The 18465-nt window shown below is 22.5% G+C and overlaps 1 protein-coding gene across 1 annotated transcript; it reads right to left on the bottom strand.

Moving 5' to 3' along the window:
* Nucleotides 1-26: 26 nt before the first annotated feature.
* PVVCY_0901160 (conserved Plasmodium protein, unknown function) lies at nucleotides 27-17210 on the bottom strand (the record flags this gene model as incomplete). The annotated part of the gene is made up of 9 exons (XM_037634316.1): nucleotides 27-10303; nucleotides 10408-11154; nucleotides 11282-12076; nucleotides 12264-12512; nucleotides 12718-13146; nucleotides 13285-15597; nucleotides 15702-16862; nucleotides 17060-17102; nucleotides 17196-17210. 9 exons carry the CDS (start codon nucleotides 17208-17210, stop codon nucleotides 27-29), a joined length of 16029 nt encoding a protein of 5342 aa, XP_037490427.1.
* Between the last annotated feature and the right edge of the window lie 1255 nt (nucleotides 17211-18465).

Genomic DNA, 18465 nt, shown 5'->3' with positions numbered 1-18465 from the left:
TTATGTTTTTTTTTTTTTCGAACATATTAGTCTTGCATAAAGTCATTTACTATTTTTGGAAAATATTTATATGCATAAGAAATAATAATATCCATATAATTAATGTCTCCAATATCCATTAAAAATCGATAGACAGTATTTTCTTCATTAAATTCACTTATAAATGATTCCCCTAACCTAATTATATTTGTGCAAATATAAGACTGGAAAAACGATTCTTCTAATATATTTGATATTGTTTTTGATATTTTATTAAGGAATGTAATAATAATACTAATTAATTTTTGTTTGTATTTTGAATGAAAAAACAATTCAAATGTTTGTATAGATGAAATGGAAAGATATGATATAAAATCTCCAAACATTTTTTTTAATGCTATGTTTTTTGATAAAGCTAGATTAATATTTTTAATTAAATTTTCAATAAATCGTGAATTTCCTATATAATTTATATGTATAATTGTAAATAAATCTGATAGAATATGTTCTATTTCCTTTTCACTTATAATATTTAATATATTTTTTGATAGAACCGATAAACTCTGAATATTAAATAAGCACATGTCGAATATACTATTCTTAATTGAATCTGCATTTGTTAAGGGAACACTAAGTTCTGAATCACGTACAACTAAAAATATCATATCTAAACTTTGAATAACATACATTTTAACATAATAAATTATATATTTATATACCAAACTTTTTTTTTGGTCATAAAGATATATACTATTTTTTACGAGCAAATCAAATCCGTAAGTGAATGTATAAGAAATAGCTTTATCAATTAAACCTGAGTATACATTTTGAACTTTTCGATATAAATAATTTACCAATACGAAACATTTGAGATTTCCATCTTTACTATTGGTGTTACATTCTTCTGCACTACTATTTAGGCTTTCTTTGCTTACGATTTTTTTTTTATTTTTTCCTGGATCTTCAGAAAAGCTGTATTGCTGTCCGTTAACATTTTTTATATGCCTAAAATTTGCATTGCTAGTAGTTGCAGTGTCTATATTTGAAGATGGGTTAATAGTAGGGGATTGGGGCAAATGCGGACTAATATCAGAGCTAATATCTGAAATAACATTAGAAATTTTAATAGCATTTCTTTTCCCTATAGACAATTTTTCATTTAAGCATGTATCATTCTTAATATTAGAATTAGTATCATATGGTCTTGCAGATGCTAATAATACAAAATCTAAAAGTCGTTTAATAATATTAATAATATCTTCTTTATATTTTATATTTTTAATTACTTGTTTATTATAATAAATATCTCTTTGTGTAATAATATATATTATATTATTTTGCTGGTTAAATGAAAAAAAGAACTTTTTAATATTTTTAACAAAATTGCTGTATAAGGAAGAATGCTTACTAAGACCAAAATTAGATGGATAATTATTTAAAACTAAAATATAATTTTCAACAAATATTTTAATAACATTTGTAATTTCTTTTATATTGTTCTTGGTGTATATATTTATATCATCTTTTTTGCTGATACTAGTATTTATAATATCTTTTAAATGCTCACTTTGCGTTTTATTAAATTCAAATAAAATTTGTCTATTTTTATTATTATATATATGCTGTAAAGCTGATTTATAAGTAAACTTTGCAATTTGTTCATATATTTTATTTAGTAAATCTCTTTTTTCTGGCTCTAAATTAAAATTAATATAATTTTGAGTTCTATATGAATATATATATTTGTTTTTATCAATTGTTCGGTTTATACTATATTCTAAATTTATATATGGCCTCCTTGTTCTTATAATATCAGAAAATCCATAATAAAATGCAAACAATAATAAATGAGGAATATGATAATTATTGAAACTAAATGATGGAGTTGTTTTAATAAAATGGTGACAAAAATCTTTTTTTTTTAATTCATTTTCTAAAGAATTTTTAAATGCTTCCAAATAATTATCATTTTGTAAAAAACTTTTAAAATTTATTAAATTTTTTCCTTTTATAAATATATCTACTAATTTATGTTCTACTATTAATTTTTTAATGTTGTCTATTTGATCTTTCCCCATCCAAATAAAATCTTCTATTTTGGCCTTTTCCTTTTTGCTTCCTTCTCCACTTTTTTTATCATCCTCTTTCCCTTGATCATTTCTTTCGGGGAATAAATAATTATACGCAGCTGCATGAAGGTTTGAAAAAAAACTCTTTTCTTCACTACTTGTTTGTTTCTGTAGTTTTTCTTTTGATTCGGTTTGATCATCCGAATAAATGTTCGGCTCTGACTGTGCATTTCTTAAATGATCGTATTTAGGATTTTTTTTTGGGCTTCCTATATTTTTATTTTTTTGTATATCATCAAGATTTATGTCTAACAAGTTGTAAATCATATCCACATTTTCAGAAGCTTGTAAAATATATTTTTGTATTTCCGGATAATGCCCTAATAAAGAAAGAACAAAAAAAAAGTATAATTTTGTATTTTCTTCACCTTCATTAAGTATTTTATTAGGGTTTTCTGATAGTCCATATCCATACGCATCTTCACTAAATGGCTTATGGTTGTGCATAAGTATATCCACTGATTCGCTAGGGAAATGGACATTTCTTAAAAAATCATGTTCATTATATATTAGTTCTATTTCTAAATATAAGGTACTTGTTTTTTCAAAAATTCGTTTTGCAAAATTAGACGATTTATTTTTTTTATATAATAATTTAGTATAGTTGTTCCCTACTGGGTTTAATCTCTGTTGTATACGTAGCGGATTAAATGATCGTGTTTCATACATCAATTTGTATAACATAACAATATATATATTTTTATATAATACATATACATTATATGCATTTCCATTATGTATACCATTTTTTTTTATTGTATAATATTTATCAATAAGATCTTGTAAAACATTAACTGTTTTATTTAAAATATTGATTTGGCATTTTGCTCCTTTTTTTTTCTCATATTTTTTTAGCTCATCTTTGTCTGCAAATCCAAAGCATTTTATTTCATTGTAATTATAACCAGCATTACTATTATTTTTTTTTGAAGAAAATACATTAAATAACATATCTCCCCAATCGGTGTTAATATTACCAAATTGTTTATCATCGTTTTTTAGTTCATTTTGAATAGTATTTATACAAAAATTTTTATGATAACTATCTAATTCGCTTAAATTTTTCCCATTAAAAACAGATTTTTCACATTCATAAGAAAACATTGCAATATTTTGAACACGATGTTTCCCTATAAAGTCATCTAAGGGCTTACCGAAAAAAGAAATATTACTTCCAAAAAAACCAACATTTTTTTCACATTCAATTAATTGATTTTTTATTTCATTTTCAGTTAATTTTATTGAACTATCAATATTAGAAGTATTTTTCAAATCAATTATTTCCTTGTTTTTTAACTCGTATAAAATAGGACATAAAAATTTGATGTTTTCTATCTGGTCTAAATAAAAACTAGAAGAGTGGATATTCGAATTACTTGTATAATTATGTTTATAAAAATATTTGTTTATCTCTGAAATTTCAGCAGTTAAATCATTAAGAAATTGTTGTAAAATATTATTTTTTTCTAATGATATTTTTAAAAATTTATAAAATTCTAATTCCATTAAACATTCCAGCTTTTTTTTTATTATATAATGCTTATTTTCAATATAGACATATTTTTTACTGAATAAATACTTTTGGTTATATTCAATATTTTTATATATTTTATATTTATCCCTTAAATATTCATTACTAATATTATTCATTTTTTTAATTGTATATAAATTATTGCTTTTAATTATTATTATAGATAATAAGATAAGCCTATATTTTACCATTGCTGTTTGTTTGTCCATTCTTCTTTTTATATAAAAATTTTCTTCCTCACTTAATGTGTATATTTTATTAAAATATTCTTCATAGTTTGAAAAATAGTTTTCTTCCTGATAGTTTTTTTTAATTTTTTGTACTTTTGGTTTTTTATGTCGTTTATATTTTATGCCTATTTTCGGTTTCATTTTGTACGCACCACCATTCTCGGTTTCGCTGTCGATATCACTTTCATTTCCACTATCATATTTACTTTTTTCACTATCACTTTCATTTTCACTTTTTTCGCTGTCACTATCACTTTCTTTTTCACTTTTTTCGCTGTCATTATCACTTTCGCTTTCACTTTCTTCGTTGATGTCCTTACTTTGAATCCTTACTCCATCATCATCAGTATTTATTCCCCCATGGTCATTGATATTGTGTAACTCCTGGCCATAATTAGTTTCGGGTTTAATTTTTGTATTTTCAATAAACTTCATCACGTTTTCAATATTTTCATTTGTGTTACAAGTGTCATGGCTATAATTCCCTTTTAATATGAGGGGTGTAATTGCCTTGACTACTAATAGCGTACATGTGTTTCTTTCGTATTTGTTTTTATACCATGCAAATCTTAGTATCTCTAAAACTTGAGTGTCTGTTTCAATTTTTTCTTTTCCTGTGATATGCTTGTTTTCTTGTTCTCTTATATTTCTTTGATATATTTGACTATATTTTGGATATAAATTTTTAATTATATTTTTTCTCTCTAAGTTGCTAATATCCGATTTAAAATGTGTGTTTATTTTTTCGTAGGACACATTTTTAATATTTTTATTATGAATAAATATGTTTTTAATAATATAATTTAATTTAGAATATTTCTTTAACTTTTTTGTTATGGCACTTCTTATGATATTTTTATTAATAAAATTATTTAATTCATGAAAAGATTCTTTATTATTGTAACTATTAAAATATACTTGATATGAAATTTGAATATTATAATTCCCAACCTCTAAAATAAGTTTAATATTTTCATTATCCCCATTCATTGTGTCAATAGTTAAATTAAATATATTTGATGACCATTTATTAGAATGAAAATATTCAAAATCTAGCAGTTGGTTAATAATTTTTTTATCATTGAAATGTTTTAAGGCATTGTTAATTTTTTCTATATTTCCGTATTCGTTGTTTAAATCTATGTCTTTTTCAATTTTTTTAAATTTTATATTCTTTTGTTTTGTAGTCGTATATTTTAAAGGTTTTTTAACGCCTTTAAAAGTGGTACTTAGTGTCTTTTTTTCAGCTTTATTGTTAACATTCTCTCTCCATCTTTTAATTTTATTTACAATTATTTTCTTCGGCTTAGTTCCACGAGTATGTAAACTTTTTCGTGAAATATTTTTATCTTCTTCATAATCATTTTCTCTTTTAGGATAATTATATTCCTGATTATTTATTTGTGAAACATTTCCTTCGTTCTTTTTTCCTCTGTTTTGTTGATCCATATCTGAATGCATATTTTCTTGTACTATATCATCGTTTTTATGTTTTTGGGATGTATTATTTTTATTAATTAAATTGAATGGATATTTATAGTTTTCATTTTTATTAGTTTCTGCATCTTCATGTCTTTTACCTTTGTTTTGTAATTTATTTATATTTGTAAAAGAATCATTAAAATATTTGGAAACATTATTAATTTTGTAAAAGGGTATAATTTCTGCGTCATAACATATATGGGTATGCTTACCATTCTCAGTTGTATGTTCAATAAGTAAAAAACATAATTGATTATGTATTCTAAATACATTATAACTTACTATTGAATTTTTGTATTTTCTTTTAGTTAAAAAATATATATATTTGCTTTTTTTTGTATTTCCATGCATATTAATTTTAAAATTTACTTCACATATGAATCCATTAACTTTTGTAAACAATTGGAGATAGTGAGTATATCCATATACACTATGTTCAATGTTATTTGTTTTTTGTATTATAACTCTATATATTTCTTTTATCCAATCATAGGTATGCAAAGAACTACATATTTTTATCTTATTTTTTGATAAATTATCATTATTATAAATATCAAAGGCATATATGAACATTTTTTCTAAGCAGCTCAATGTTCTATATGCATCTGTTTGGACGATATTATATATTTCTATTTCTTTTGAATTTTTATTTCTATTGGAAGGCAGTGAAGATTCCAATTTTGGTTGTTTCACAGATTTATCTTGTTTATCATTTTGATCACTTTTGATAGTAGAAAATGAACCATTTTGAGTGTCAGTCGATATTCGATCTTTGTTTTGATTAGGATTATTCTTAATATGTCTTTTTAAAAAAAATATTTTTTTAGAAATAGCAATTTCATTTGCTTTTTTATACATAATATCAATAAGAGAATCTTTCGATACTTCTATTTGTTTAGATTTCGAGAAAAACTCTTTATGCTTATTAATTGCCTTTGTTCTAAATTTTTGAATAAAAGGCTCATATTTTACAAGGGTAATAATGTTTGTATAAATAAGTAGAAGATTTTCTTCATCATGAAATGAAACAAATTCTAGTAAATTAATATTTTCTTTTTCAGTATGAAAAACTTTTTCAATAGTATTAACATTAATTGGTAATAAATCATTTAGAATTTTGGTAACATAATATTTTATATATGTTATAAATTTCGCCTCAATATTATCATATAGGTGTTGAAAAAAATTTATATATATTCCAAAGTTAAGTAAAAAAATTCTTTTAAATTTTAAAATAATGTCTTTTACTTTTATATCATGTTTATTTACAAATGTTAAAAGATTTGAATTATCGAAGATTAAGTTTAACAATATTTTAATATAACATTCTTCTATTGAATTATGTAATAAAAAAAATAAATTTGAAAACATGCGTCTATAATCTATATTTTCAATTATATCTTGTATATAACAATTTTCAACAATATAATACATATTTATAAAAATTGAAGAATACATAGTAATAAGTCCATCAAGGCCTACATTTAATTTCAATAGAACCTGTCTTATAATATCAAATCCACCTCTTAATATTCCTTCAGACGAAATTGTATTAATTATATATTTTTTACTAGTATCTAATTCAAAAATATTATATATAATATAAGATAACATATTTATTAATTTTATTTTAAATTTTGGTTTTGAATAAACAAATCGAAGTGTTTTAAATATTATAGACGACGAATAATAATTTGCATATTTCGCAGGAATGGGTGATTTAATTAATACATTACTAACCTTAACATATTTTATATTTTGTTTCCATAAATTATAAACAAATATGGATTCTACATATTCTCTTGATATTAGTGAATCACCAGCTATATATATACCTCTATCTATTAATTCATTAAATATCATATTACTAATTCTATAACCTTTATACTTATTAAATATTTTTTCATCTATTGATTCAATAAGTCTATGAAATGTTATTATTGCAATGAATAACTTATATATTTCTTCTTCGGTTAATATTTTTATATATTTTAAAAAATTATTATTATTTTTTAATTTATATTTTATATCTTCAAAATTGCTATTACTTCCATTAATACAAATTTCAATATTTATAAATTCCCATAAATAGGAAATGGCTTGTTGTTTATTGTTTATCATTTTCAAACTAAAATAGTTCCTATTTTCAGTTGTTGTATTGTTCAATGAATCATAATTTCGTCTCTTTCTGATAATTTTAGACTTGTAAATAGTATCTTTATATTCAGAAAAGACTAATTTGGGGTTTTTCAGTAGTTTCACAGTTTTGGGATCTATGTATAATTCCTTTGCTTTCAACCGCTTTTGATATTCTGAGGTACATTTTTTAGCTCCATCCTTCCAAAAAATATCTTGATTCAAAATTTTTAAATATATTAATTCATTATTTTTAAATTTCTCTAATTGTAGCTTAGATGCAATAAAATACCATTCTTCGTAATCCAATTCTTCATTCGATAATTTTTGTAAATTTTCTGAATAATTTAAAATTTTTATGAGTCTTCTTTCCAATTCAAAAAAATACTTTTTTGTTAATTCAGTTGCTCCTAATTCATTGTAATCATATTTTAAGCAACATTCTCGTAATATTTTTTTTTTATTTAATGAGGGTTTTTCATTATTTTCTTTTTCTGTCTTATGTATAACATTATTAATTATATTGTCTATGTAAATTTCTACATATTTCATAATATTATATACAACTTTTATATGCTCACAAATAATTAAATCTTCAAAACTTTTGAGCATAAGTATTTTTCTTTGCTTAGTATTTTGTTCATGTTTATTATTTGGATCAATAATAACAAAATCTGGATTCATTTCTAAATCCGTTTTAATATTATTCAAAATAAAATCAAGTAATTTTAAATATACTCCGGTTTTATAATAATAATTATTATAATAATCTAATAATATATCATAATATTTTTTTTTCTGATTTCTGTTGAAAATGTCAAACTTTTCTTTTTCTAAAAATGTTATTATATTATTAATAGAACTTTCTATTAAACTACTGGGTGTATTTAATATGTCTTGAAAATATATAAAGTCAGAATATATTTGCATATTTGAACTTAAGACTTCTAGGAGTATATCCATCAATCTTAAAAATCGTATTAAATTTTTATAAAACAAAAAATATTTAAAATTTAATATATCTTCTCTTATAGATATTAAGAAGTTATATAATCCAATTTTGTTAGAAACAAGTGCATTTAATTTGTATTCGATAATGTCAAAGTAAGTATTGTAGTAATGATTTGCTTTTTGTGTGTTTATTATAGATTCATCACTTATTAACTTGCAACTTTGAATTATCCTGTACAACGGTTCCATGTTACTATTAATTATATCAGTGGGGTCATTATTATTAGTAGTATTCATATTTGAAACACTTCTAATGTGTCTTTCATTTTCTACAAATATTTTAGTAGTCATATATAATATATTTGTGTATATAAAATAGGTAGGAAGTATTAAAGACATTTTGCCATTGTGCAGTAATATTTGTATACTAAACTCTGTAGAAGTATTATCTTGATATTTATATAAAGTAATTGCATCATTCGGTTCTATGTATAATATAACTAATGAACTTTTAAAATGATTTGATAAAAATGGCATCAACCATATCATGTTTTTTTGGAATCCAGTTTTTTTGAGGTATGTATTTATAATATTTTTAGCAGATTTTTCATTTTTTGAAAAACAAGTATTATCATGAAAACAATTAAAAACAGAATAGAAAAAATCACATACATTTTTTATTATATAATTTAAATAATATTCATTATTAGACAATGAATAATTTGTATCATCAGAATTATCATGAGTAAAAAACTTATGCCCTTTGCGATTATGTAAGCAATCGATGTTTATACTTTCTTCTAACAAGATAAATTTCGCTAATTCTTCTTTTTTTTCTTTACTTAATTTTATTTGCCCATCGGAAATTATATATTTACTATTGTTATAAAATATGTTTTTATAAATATTTACAATTACATTTACAAATACATTCACTGTTTCAATTAATTCAGTAATATAAAATATATTATACAACTTTTTTAATGTAATATTAACAGGTTTGTATAGACCCAATTTTAATTCACTAAATTTGTTAATATATGAATAACCTAAACCTACTAAAGATAAAAAATAATAATCTTGCTTATAATGATCTAATGATATAGAAAATTTATATTTGTCCAATTCTTCTAAAATTTTATCTCGAAGTTTGGAATTAATTCTATATTCTTTGACACGATTTAAAAAAATTTTACCCATATCACTATTATCATTGTCTTTTTTATAATAAATTTTATTTTTTAAAATTGAATTTGGTTTAATTTCTTCAAAGTTTAAATCTGTATACTTTGACTCCTCTTTTTTGTCGTGTAATTTAGGTATATACCTGAAGTGCTTTTTTGTTAACATTTTTTTATTAATTTTCATACTCAATAATTTTAGCATATATCTTAGAGAAGATATAAATAATAATTGATTGAAATTATCATGATCATCATAATTTACATTCCTATTTAATATTATCCATCTTTTGAACCAGTTTAATAATTTATTATCAAATAAAAATAATTCGTCTAATAAATTATATATATTATGGTATGGCCCAAAAGAAAATAAAGAAAATATTTCTAAATGTAATATATTCAAATAATTATTTCGAATCCTATCATTTCTATTATCTAATATATTTAAATCAATCAAATTTTCTAATATACTAGTTTTTAATGATCCAACGTCTTTATGTTTTATTAAATCGTCAATCATTTTATGAATACTATTAACATCCATTGGATCTTTTATGTTATTTATTATAACTAAATGTATATCTTCGATAGCTGAGATTTGTGTTTCTGAGTATTGTATTTCTAAAGACTCAAGATAATTACTTATATTCATTACCTTTTCGCGGTGCATCAGAAAGTAAGCTAAATGAAAAAATGTGATATGCATATGTATAATAATTATGATGATATGAACATTTTATTTTATCACATATGCAAACAATGTATTTCCATTTTTTGTGTCTTACCCTCGTTCTGCAAACTATATACACTATTTTGGAAAATAGGATTTTGTTCGTAGACTTTGAATCTATGCCCCTTCTTAAGTATTACAATTTGTTTATTCTTATTTTCTTTTTGTTTTTGAGATTTAAAAGAATGCATATCATACCCATTTTGGGAATTTTCTGAGTATAATGTTATATTTTCTTTATAATGATAACTTAATATTTCAGTAAAATGCATTAGAGCGTTTTTTGAATAATAAAAAAGGGATATTTTTTGTTTAGTATTTAATATATTATTTATTTTAAATAATAACTTACTACTAATATCCTCCATTTCTATATTCATAGTCGAAAATAATAAATTCATTTTTTTTTGAGCATTAAAAATATTATCCAATTCATAAACTAATATATTTAACATAATATCAGTTAGTTTTCCTAAATGAGAATAATTCGAATTTTTATTAACACAGTCTTTTATATCTTGTGTGTCCAAATTAATTCTTAATTTAATATTTGGCAGATATATTTTCATATCTTTTAAATTGTATTTATATAACCATTGTTCTTTTATACAACTATATAGATTATTTTTTTTATCTTTCTTCATTTTTTCATCCTCTTCTTGAAAATGTTTTATATTTATGTCGGATTCGTTATAGTTTAGCATGAAATTTATTAACTTGTCTATTTTGTTGCTTTCTATATAGTATCTAATTAATTTTTGAAAATTTGCAAAATAAAGTTTAAAATGTGTTTCTATAGGGACTTCAAAGGGGGTTTAAAAAGTGGAAAAGGAAAATTAAGCATGTATATATATAGGAAGCATGTAGTATATATGTAACATGGATGCATGGTGTTATTTTGTAAAACAGGGTTTACACAGATATCTTACCATTGTGTCCCCATAATCTACTTTTCTGAACAAATGTGTTATAAACCGAAGATTGCTTGGCAATATCAAAGATTATATCAAATAGATTATCATTATATTCTTTAGGAATATTAAATACATGATATAATAAAGATATACTTTTAGTAGTTTTAATTAATTTTAACAAAATTTGTTTAGGTTCTTTTTTTTTACTTTCTATAGAATATTTATCGTGAAAAGTCTTATTATTAGAATAATTATATTCAATTAAATCTAAAAAAAATATTTGTTCAAAATCTTTTATTTTGCCATAAGAAATTTCAATTGGATAATAATAATTATTTGGTTCATAAAACATAATAAATGATTTCTTTTGTTTTAAATTATTAATAAATTTTAACGATAGTTCTTCAATATTATTATCAAAAAAATATTTATAGTAAATAAATGTAAGTTTCATTTTTTTTAATAAGATATTTATTATTGTATTTCTTATAGTGTTGTCTATTATATCATAAAAGTAATTTTCACATTTATTGAATAATTTTTCAACTATTATTATTATTTCATCTATATTAATTTTTATTATATATTCTTTATCTACTAATTTTTCCAATTCAACAGTTTTTATAATTTTATTTAATACCTTGTTAAAGAATACAACTATATTTATTATATCCATTAAATCGAGGATTAATATTTCATTTTGAAACTCAGGATACTCATTATTAGCAACATGAGATAAAAGTTCCTCTATATTTATTCTATACAAAATTAGGGAAATTGTGTTTATGGTCTTTATAAATTTTTGATTGCCTAAGGAAAGAGAAGTGTGTAAAAAAAATTGAGTTAACATCACCGTAGTTAATTTTGTCAACAAATATACCAATAAAGTATGATATAAATAATATATACTTGGAAAATGTGATAATTATATTACAGATAAAACACAATTTCATGTACATCTATGCAAATAAAAAAATGTTTTATCATTTTTATATACCTGGGTATTTTCTACTTAATTTAACAATAGAAGTAGCTATTTTTTGACTGTATATTTTGTATTTAAAAATAATTTCCTCTAACGAAAATAAATCATCCTTTGTTTCATTGTCGGGAATAGTTCCACTTAGTATATGCGCCTTTATCAAATTATAAGTAAAGGAAAAATAATATCTTATTTGGTTTTCGTTAGACAGTTTTTTTATCTCTTGTGCCATCCCTTTTAGATGCTGAATCAGGGTATCCATAACTTTTAACATGAAAAAAGATAAAATAATGGATAATAAAATAAAGTAATAAAATACTAATAGAATGAAGCAAATACAGTAGAACAATCAAGTCATAAGGAAATTGGATATTTACAAAAGACGAAATTGGTAACCCATCATAAATATAATTGAATAATTTTACAGCTTATTCAACTTTTATTTTTATTATTAAAATTTATTTATTACGTATTTTTGGATTATGATAAAAATCGCTGAAAATATTATAGGATTCTTTGTTTGAAACAAAAGCAGTGTTTTTGAAACTAATGCTATTGTTATAAAAATTATGAATAATCGAATTAATTTTTTCACTAAAGAGTGGGAAAACATTTTTTGTTTCTATACATGCTTTGATCGCACTCAGTTTATATAATTTTCCACATATAATAGCAGTAATTAAAGAAGATATATCATTAATAGTATCTCCAATGTGTTCTCTATATATTACAAGAGATGGATATTTTTCAATTATATTACTATCTCTTTTGTTATATATGAATTCTTCATATTTTATGGGGTCTAGTATTGCATATAAAATTTTTTTCGATACGGATATTTTTCTATCTTTGCTTAGTTCAAATTTTATTTTTATCATACTATCAGAATTGTATTTATCTGCAAGGAAAGAAGAAAGAAGCAAAATGGCAAATGAAATTTATGTGTCAATAAGTATATATATATTCGTACTTGCTTTCATAATATAGAATACTGAAGATGTATTGGAAACTCATTTTATATGAGCGAAAGGATTACCTATATTTTTGACAGTATAGAAATTCAGAGTGAATCCAGCATTGATCTTATACTTAATCCCTTGACTTGGGTCTAAAACTTTAGTAGCAATTGAATTTTTAAAAATATAATAATATCCATCATACCCACGTGATATTTGTATAGGATCTATATTTCTAAGTTGCTTATTTTGAATTGTATAAGACTTATTTTGATTTATATAATGAATATTTTTTTTTAATCCTACAAATAATATATACATAATAAAAACATCTGTAAACCCGAAATAATTCAAAAGACTTAGATGGTGATTATCTTCATTAGTTACCATAAGTGTATAATACATATTTGATAGCACATTTAATTCATTTTGTGAAAATATATCTAATATTTTTCTTAAATAATTTGTATAATGTAACCATACTATTGTAAATACAGAATATAATTTTGTCTCGATTTTATTTATAACATTTTGACCAGTATTTAAACTAAAAAATGATAAAATTTTTTTTTTATTTTTAAATATATTTTTTGATTGATAAAAATATTCATTTAAATCATTCATATTAACTTTTAAAATATTTTTTAAATTTCCTATTTCATATACAGACATAATTCTAATAATAGAATCTTTCATTTGATCTGAATCAAAAAAGGTGGATTCAAATATTTTTTTTAAATTTTTGTCGTTTAAAAATAATAAATTCTTATATAATATACTATACTTTGTTCTTAATAAATCATATTTTAATTCCTTAATACTTCTTAATTTTTCTATATTTAAAATATTTTTCTTTTTTTTACATATATCTTTTAGAAACACTGCACTGTTTAGCATTTCCTTCGCATTTTTTTCAAAATATGTATCATCATTAGTGCTATTAGTAGTAAAATTAGAATTTAAGCTGGTATATTTGGTGTCTATACTATCCATATTGCCATTATCCCCCTTACTAATATTTTGAAATGGGCTTACCGGAAATTCATATAACCCTTTTAATTTATTTTCCGCATCGCTATCTGTATCTGTGACTGTGTCTAACTCATTAAACGGGATACTTTGTTCAGTTATAATACTCTGGTCTTGATTTTGATCGTCACTTTGTTCTTTTTTAATTTCTGGGATTTTCTTTATATGCCCTTTTTCACTAAAACTCATTTCTGTTGAAGATGTGTAATGATCAGTTACATTTTCGGACGAATCTGATGGTGTATCAACATTAAACTCAGACTGATTGATTGAGGAATACTTTTCATCATTTCTTTTTATTATATCTGAAAAATAATTTGGTATTTCTTTTTGATTCAAGCCCATATGCTTATAGGCATTCTTATTACTTAAGAAAGATAATTTAGAAGGAAAAGATGAATTATCATTATTGTCACTAGATGATTGCTCTTTGTTTTTTGCTTCCAAATTAGTGTAATTACTCACATTTTGGGAACTATTTGGTGTTATGAATTTGGATTTCCCTTTGGGGGTTCGTTTGGTTATTATTACTATAGGCTCAACATATTCACCAATACTCCAACCAGCATTTCTATTACCATTCCCATTATCATTTCTGTCACTATTTTCGTTACTATTTCTACTATCAGTCCCATTTCCATTATCAGTCTCAATCTCATTTCCAATGTCACTTCCAATCTCATTTCCACTGTCACTTACAGTCTCATTTATCTCAATTTGTTTACTAGAACTATCAGATCTATTATCTTTATTTCTTGATAGAGATTGGTATAACATTTTTAATTCTTCACTATCGTTTAGATAGCTATTTGAGGCGTTTTCTATGGATTTATCATACAACTCATCTTTATGTTCATCTTTTTTTTTTTTAAAATTATGAAATTGAAAATCTGTATCATTATAATATGATATATCATTTTCCAATATATGCTCCATATTTTTTGTTATATCTTTTTCTTCTTCTTCTGATTCTTTGTTTTTATTCTTGGAATAATCGCTTCCTTCATTATCATTTGATGACTGATTATTTGTCTCATCGTCTTCCATATATACATCTTCACAATGATCATTGATATAATTTATGATCTCTATAGAAAATAATAAACTTAAATTTTTCAAATTCCCTTTAGCTATATCTATCATTAATCTATATATATGATATTCAGTTACTAAATTGGATTCATCATATGCTTTAATAATATCATTAATAGTTTTATAACGATTTAAACTAGGATTATCTTTATCACTATTTGTTTTTTTGGCATCATTTAATATTTCTTCTTTTATAGATTTTTTAATTGTTGCACTTTCCTTTGAAGTTACGGAAGTTATTGTGATTTCTGAAGGAGTGGATAGATCAATGGCTAATGAAAAGATGAATAATGAATATATTAAAAAAGGAATTTAGTATATATACAAATAAACAAACGAAACTGAATATATAATAAAAATTATTAATGAGACATACTTTCACTAGATAAGGTGTATTTAGTGTCAAAGGGAAGAGATAAGGTATTGCTCATACTTATAGATGTTATTCCAAAATTTTTTAACGAATTTAAAATAGAAAATTTACTATGAATTGAAAGGTAAGCAAAATCTAAAAATAATCTATGAGGAATTAAAGTATCAGAATAATATTTATTTGATACTAATTGAATTAATCTGTCTGGTAAGGTATTCATAAGTATAGATATAAGAATGCCATTTTCATTTAAAATAATAACTTTAGAGTTATAAACTTTTGATATAATAAGAGATGAAAATGCATCAAAAAAGTTATACATATTAAGAAAATAATTTGATTTATCATTATTTATAATTCTACTTTCTTTCTTACATATAACATTATCTAAATATTTAAAAATTCGATTTTTAAACTCGTCTCCTAATATTTGTAAAATATGAGAATTGTATGATATAAAATATAAATATAAATTTTTTAGACATATCCAATATGTCCTTAAAGACATATTTATAATATTTTCATCTCCAATAAAATAATCCTTTAATAATATATATGGATCGCTTGATTTTAATATATATTCGAAATTGTTTAAAATTGCAATATAGTTTATAGTGATCTTAGATGGATCTATTTGTATTAAACTTAATATTATTTCATGAGCTTCTGGTGTGTAAGCAGAATATAAATCTATAAAACTTCTTAATTTATATGTCATGTTAATTTTATTAAAATAAAGTAATATATTTTGATCTTTTTCCGATTTTTCTTGTTGTAAAAATTCATCATATAACTTATCAACTAAGTCTCTTTTAAAATTTTCCTCATCTATTTGATTTTTTTCTGATATTAATTCATTTTTATTTAATAATAAATGTTTTACTTCTTTTATTAATAGTTCATTAAGTAACACCAGTGACTTATTTATTCCTAAAAAGTTTTCTGTATATATTTTTTCTACAAAAGATGTACAAGAGTTTGTAAACACCTCGTATATATTATCATTATGAGCACGATATTCATCAAGATGCTCAATAACATCTAGCATATTATTTGTTTGTATTTCTTGGGTTATACTCACATTTGAGTTTAGTAGTTCATTATGCAAATTCAAGAAACCATCGTACGAATATTTCTGTATTGTCATACTTTCTTGTTGATCATCTGTAGAATAATCAGAATATGAAAGTAGTGATAGAAAAATAAGGTGCCAATTGAAATATTAGCAGCTTTAATAAATGAGAAAAATGGATGAACAAAACGATGGTATTTCATGTGGTAGATACAAGAAAAGTAAAATATGAGAATAAGATTGAATTAAAAAAATAATAATATACATATATATATTGAATTTCCCTCACCATTGGTATCTTTAAAAATATGCACTAGATTAGAAGGGTGGTTCTATAGGAAAGTAAAAATTGGTGTTTTATTTATGGGCTCATAATATCATGATATTATAGTGTAATAACAATGCCTTTTTCTTTTTGTTATTACCCTTTTTAAATACATACTCCTTGGAAATATATCGCTACATTGAGCACCTGATAAATAAGGGGCCGAATAAAACGGAATAAATTAATCGTTACATGTATATGATTTTACATGTATATTTTGTTATGGATTCTTGCACTAGGTAGGTTGTGCAAACAGATATTTTTGCAAGATCTTAGAATAGTTCCATGATTTAGAAACCGAATATTATTAAGACAGCAAATATTTATTACCATTTTTTAGAAAATAAGTGAAAAAAAAGAGTATCTCCCAAATTATTATTCTTCTATTATTTGAGAACATTTTTTTTAAAAAATAATTTTAGATTTTTTTAATTAAATAATTATATTTCTAGTGCGCTTAAATTTATGAGGTAAGTATGAGAAAAGAACAAAATTATAACTATATATGAGTTAAAAAAAATAAATAATGAAACAAAATTATATCACCAATCAACAAAAAGGGAAAAATAATGTTTTACAAATAACTACTCAACATTGATTCTTTACATATTTTGTGTCAATATTATGACGAAGGCATGTATACATATATATGGAAATAAACATATTCATGCGCATAAGCCTAAAATGAACAAAAGCTAATAAACATGCAATTATATAATACTAAAAAAAATACGATAAAATTATATTAAAAAAATTAGTATAAATAGTTTGTATTCCAATTAATAATCTGTTGTCTTTACGTAATTTATATTATAAAATAAAAAATATATATATAAGCATATAAAAAACTACAAATATTTTTTATGATAATAAAAATAATATCATTGCAATGATATAGTTACATAAATATTAGATATCAAACAAGACATAAGGTAGCAACAAAATAGACCTACAGAAATACCTATACAAGCATTTTAATATGTTAACATCAATATTTTTTTATAATAACAAACTGTTATTGATTAATATTTTTAACAGTACTAAATATAAACCTTCATTATAATTTTAAACTGAATATAATTACATGAATTTTATTATATTTTCTCTACCATGTTTTTTCTCCCTCAGCTCTATACACACATCCTTACAAAAAAAAATAAAATTCATATGCACCATTTTGCATAGGCCCAATGAATGGGCTTGTCGTCGGTCTTAAATATATATTTTTTTTTTAAGAGAATTTTATTTGCCTTGATCTATATTCTTTATTTCACATTCTCTTATTTTATACTATTTTATAGTTTTAAAATTATTTAAAATTTTGAAATATTGCAACTAATATGAGAATGCGCAAAAATATTTCATGCACA

This window comes from Plasmodium vinckei, assembly GCF_900681995.1.
Source record: "Plasmodium vinckei vinckei genome assembly, chromosome: PVVCY_09".
Lineage (NCBI taxonomy): Eukaryota > Apicomplexa > Aconoidasida > Haemosporida > Plasmodiidae > Plasmodium > Plasmodium vinckei.
Note: the sequence above shows the minus strand (reverse complement) of the source record. Positions and strands in the feature narration are given on the sequence as shown.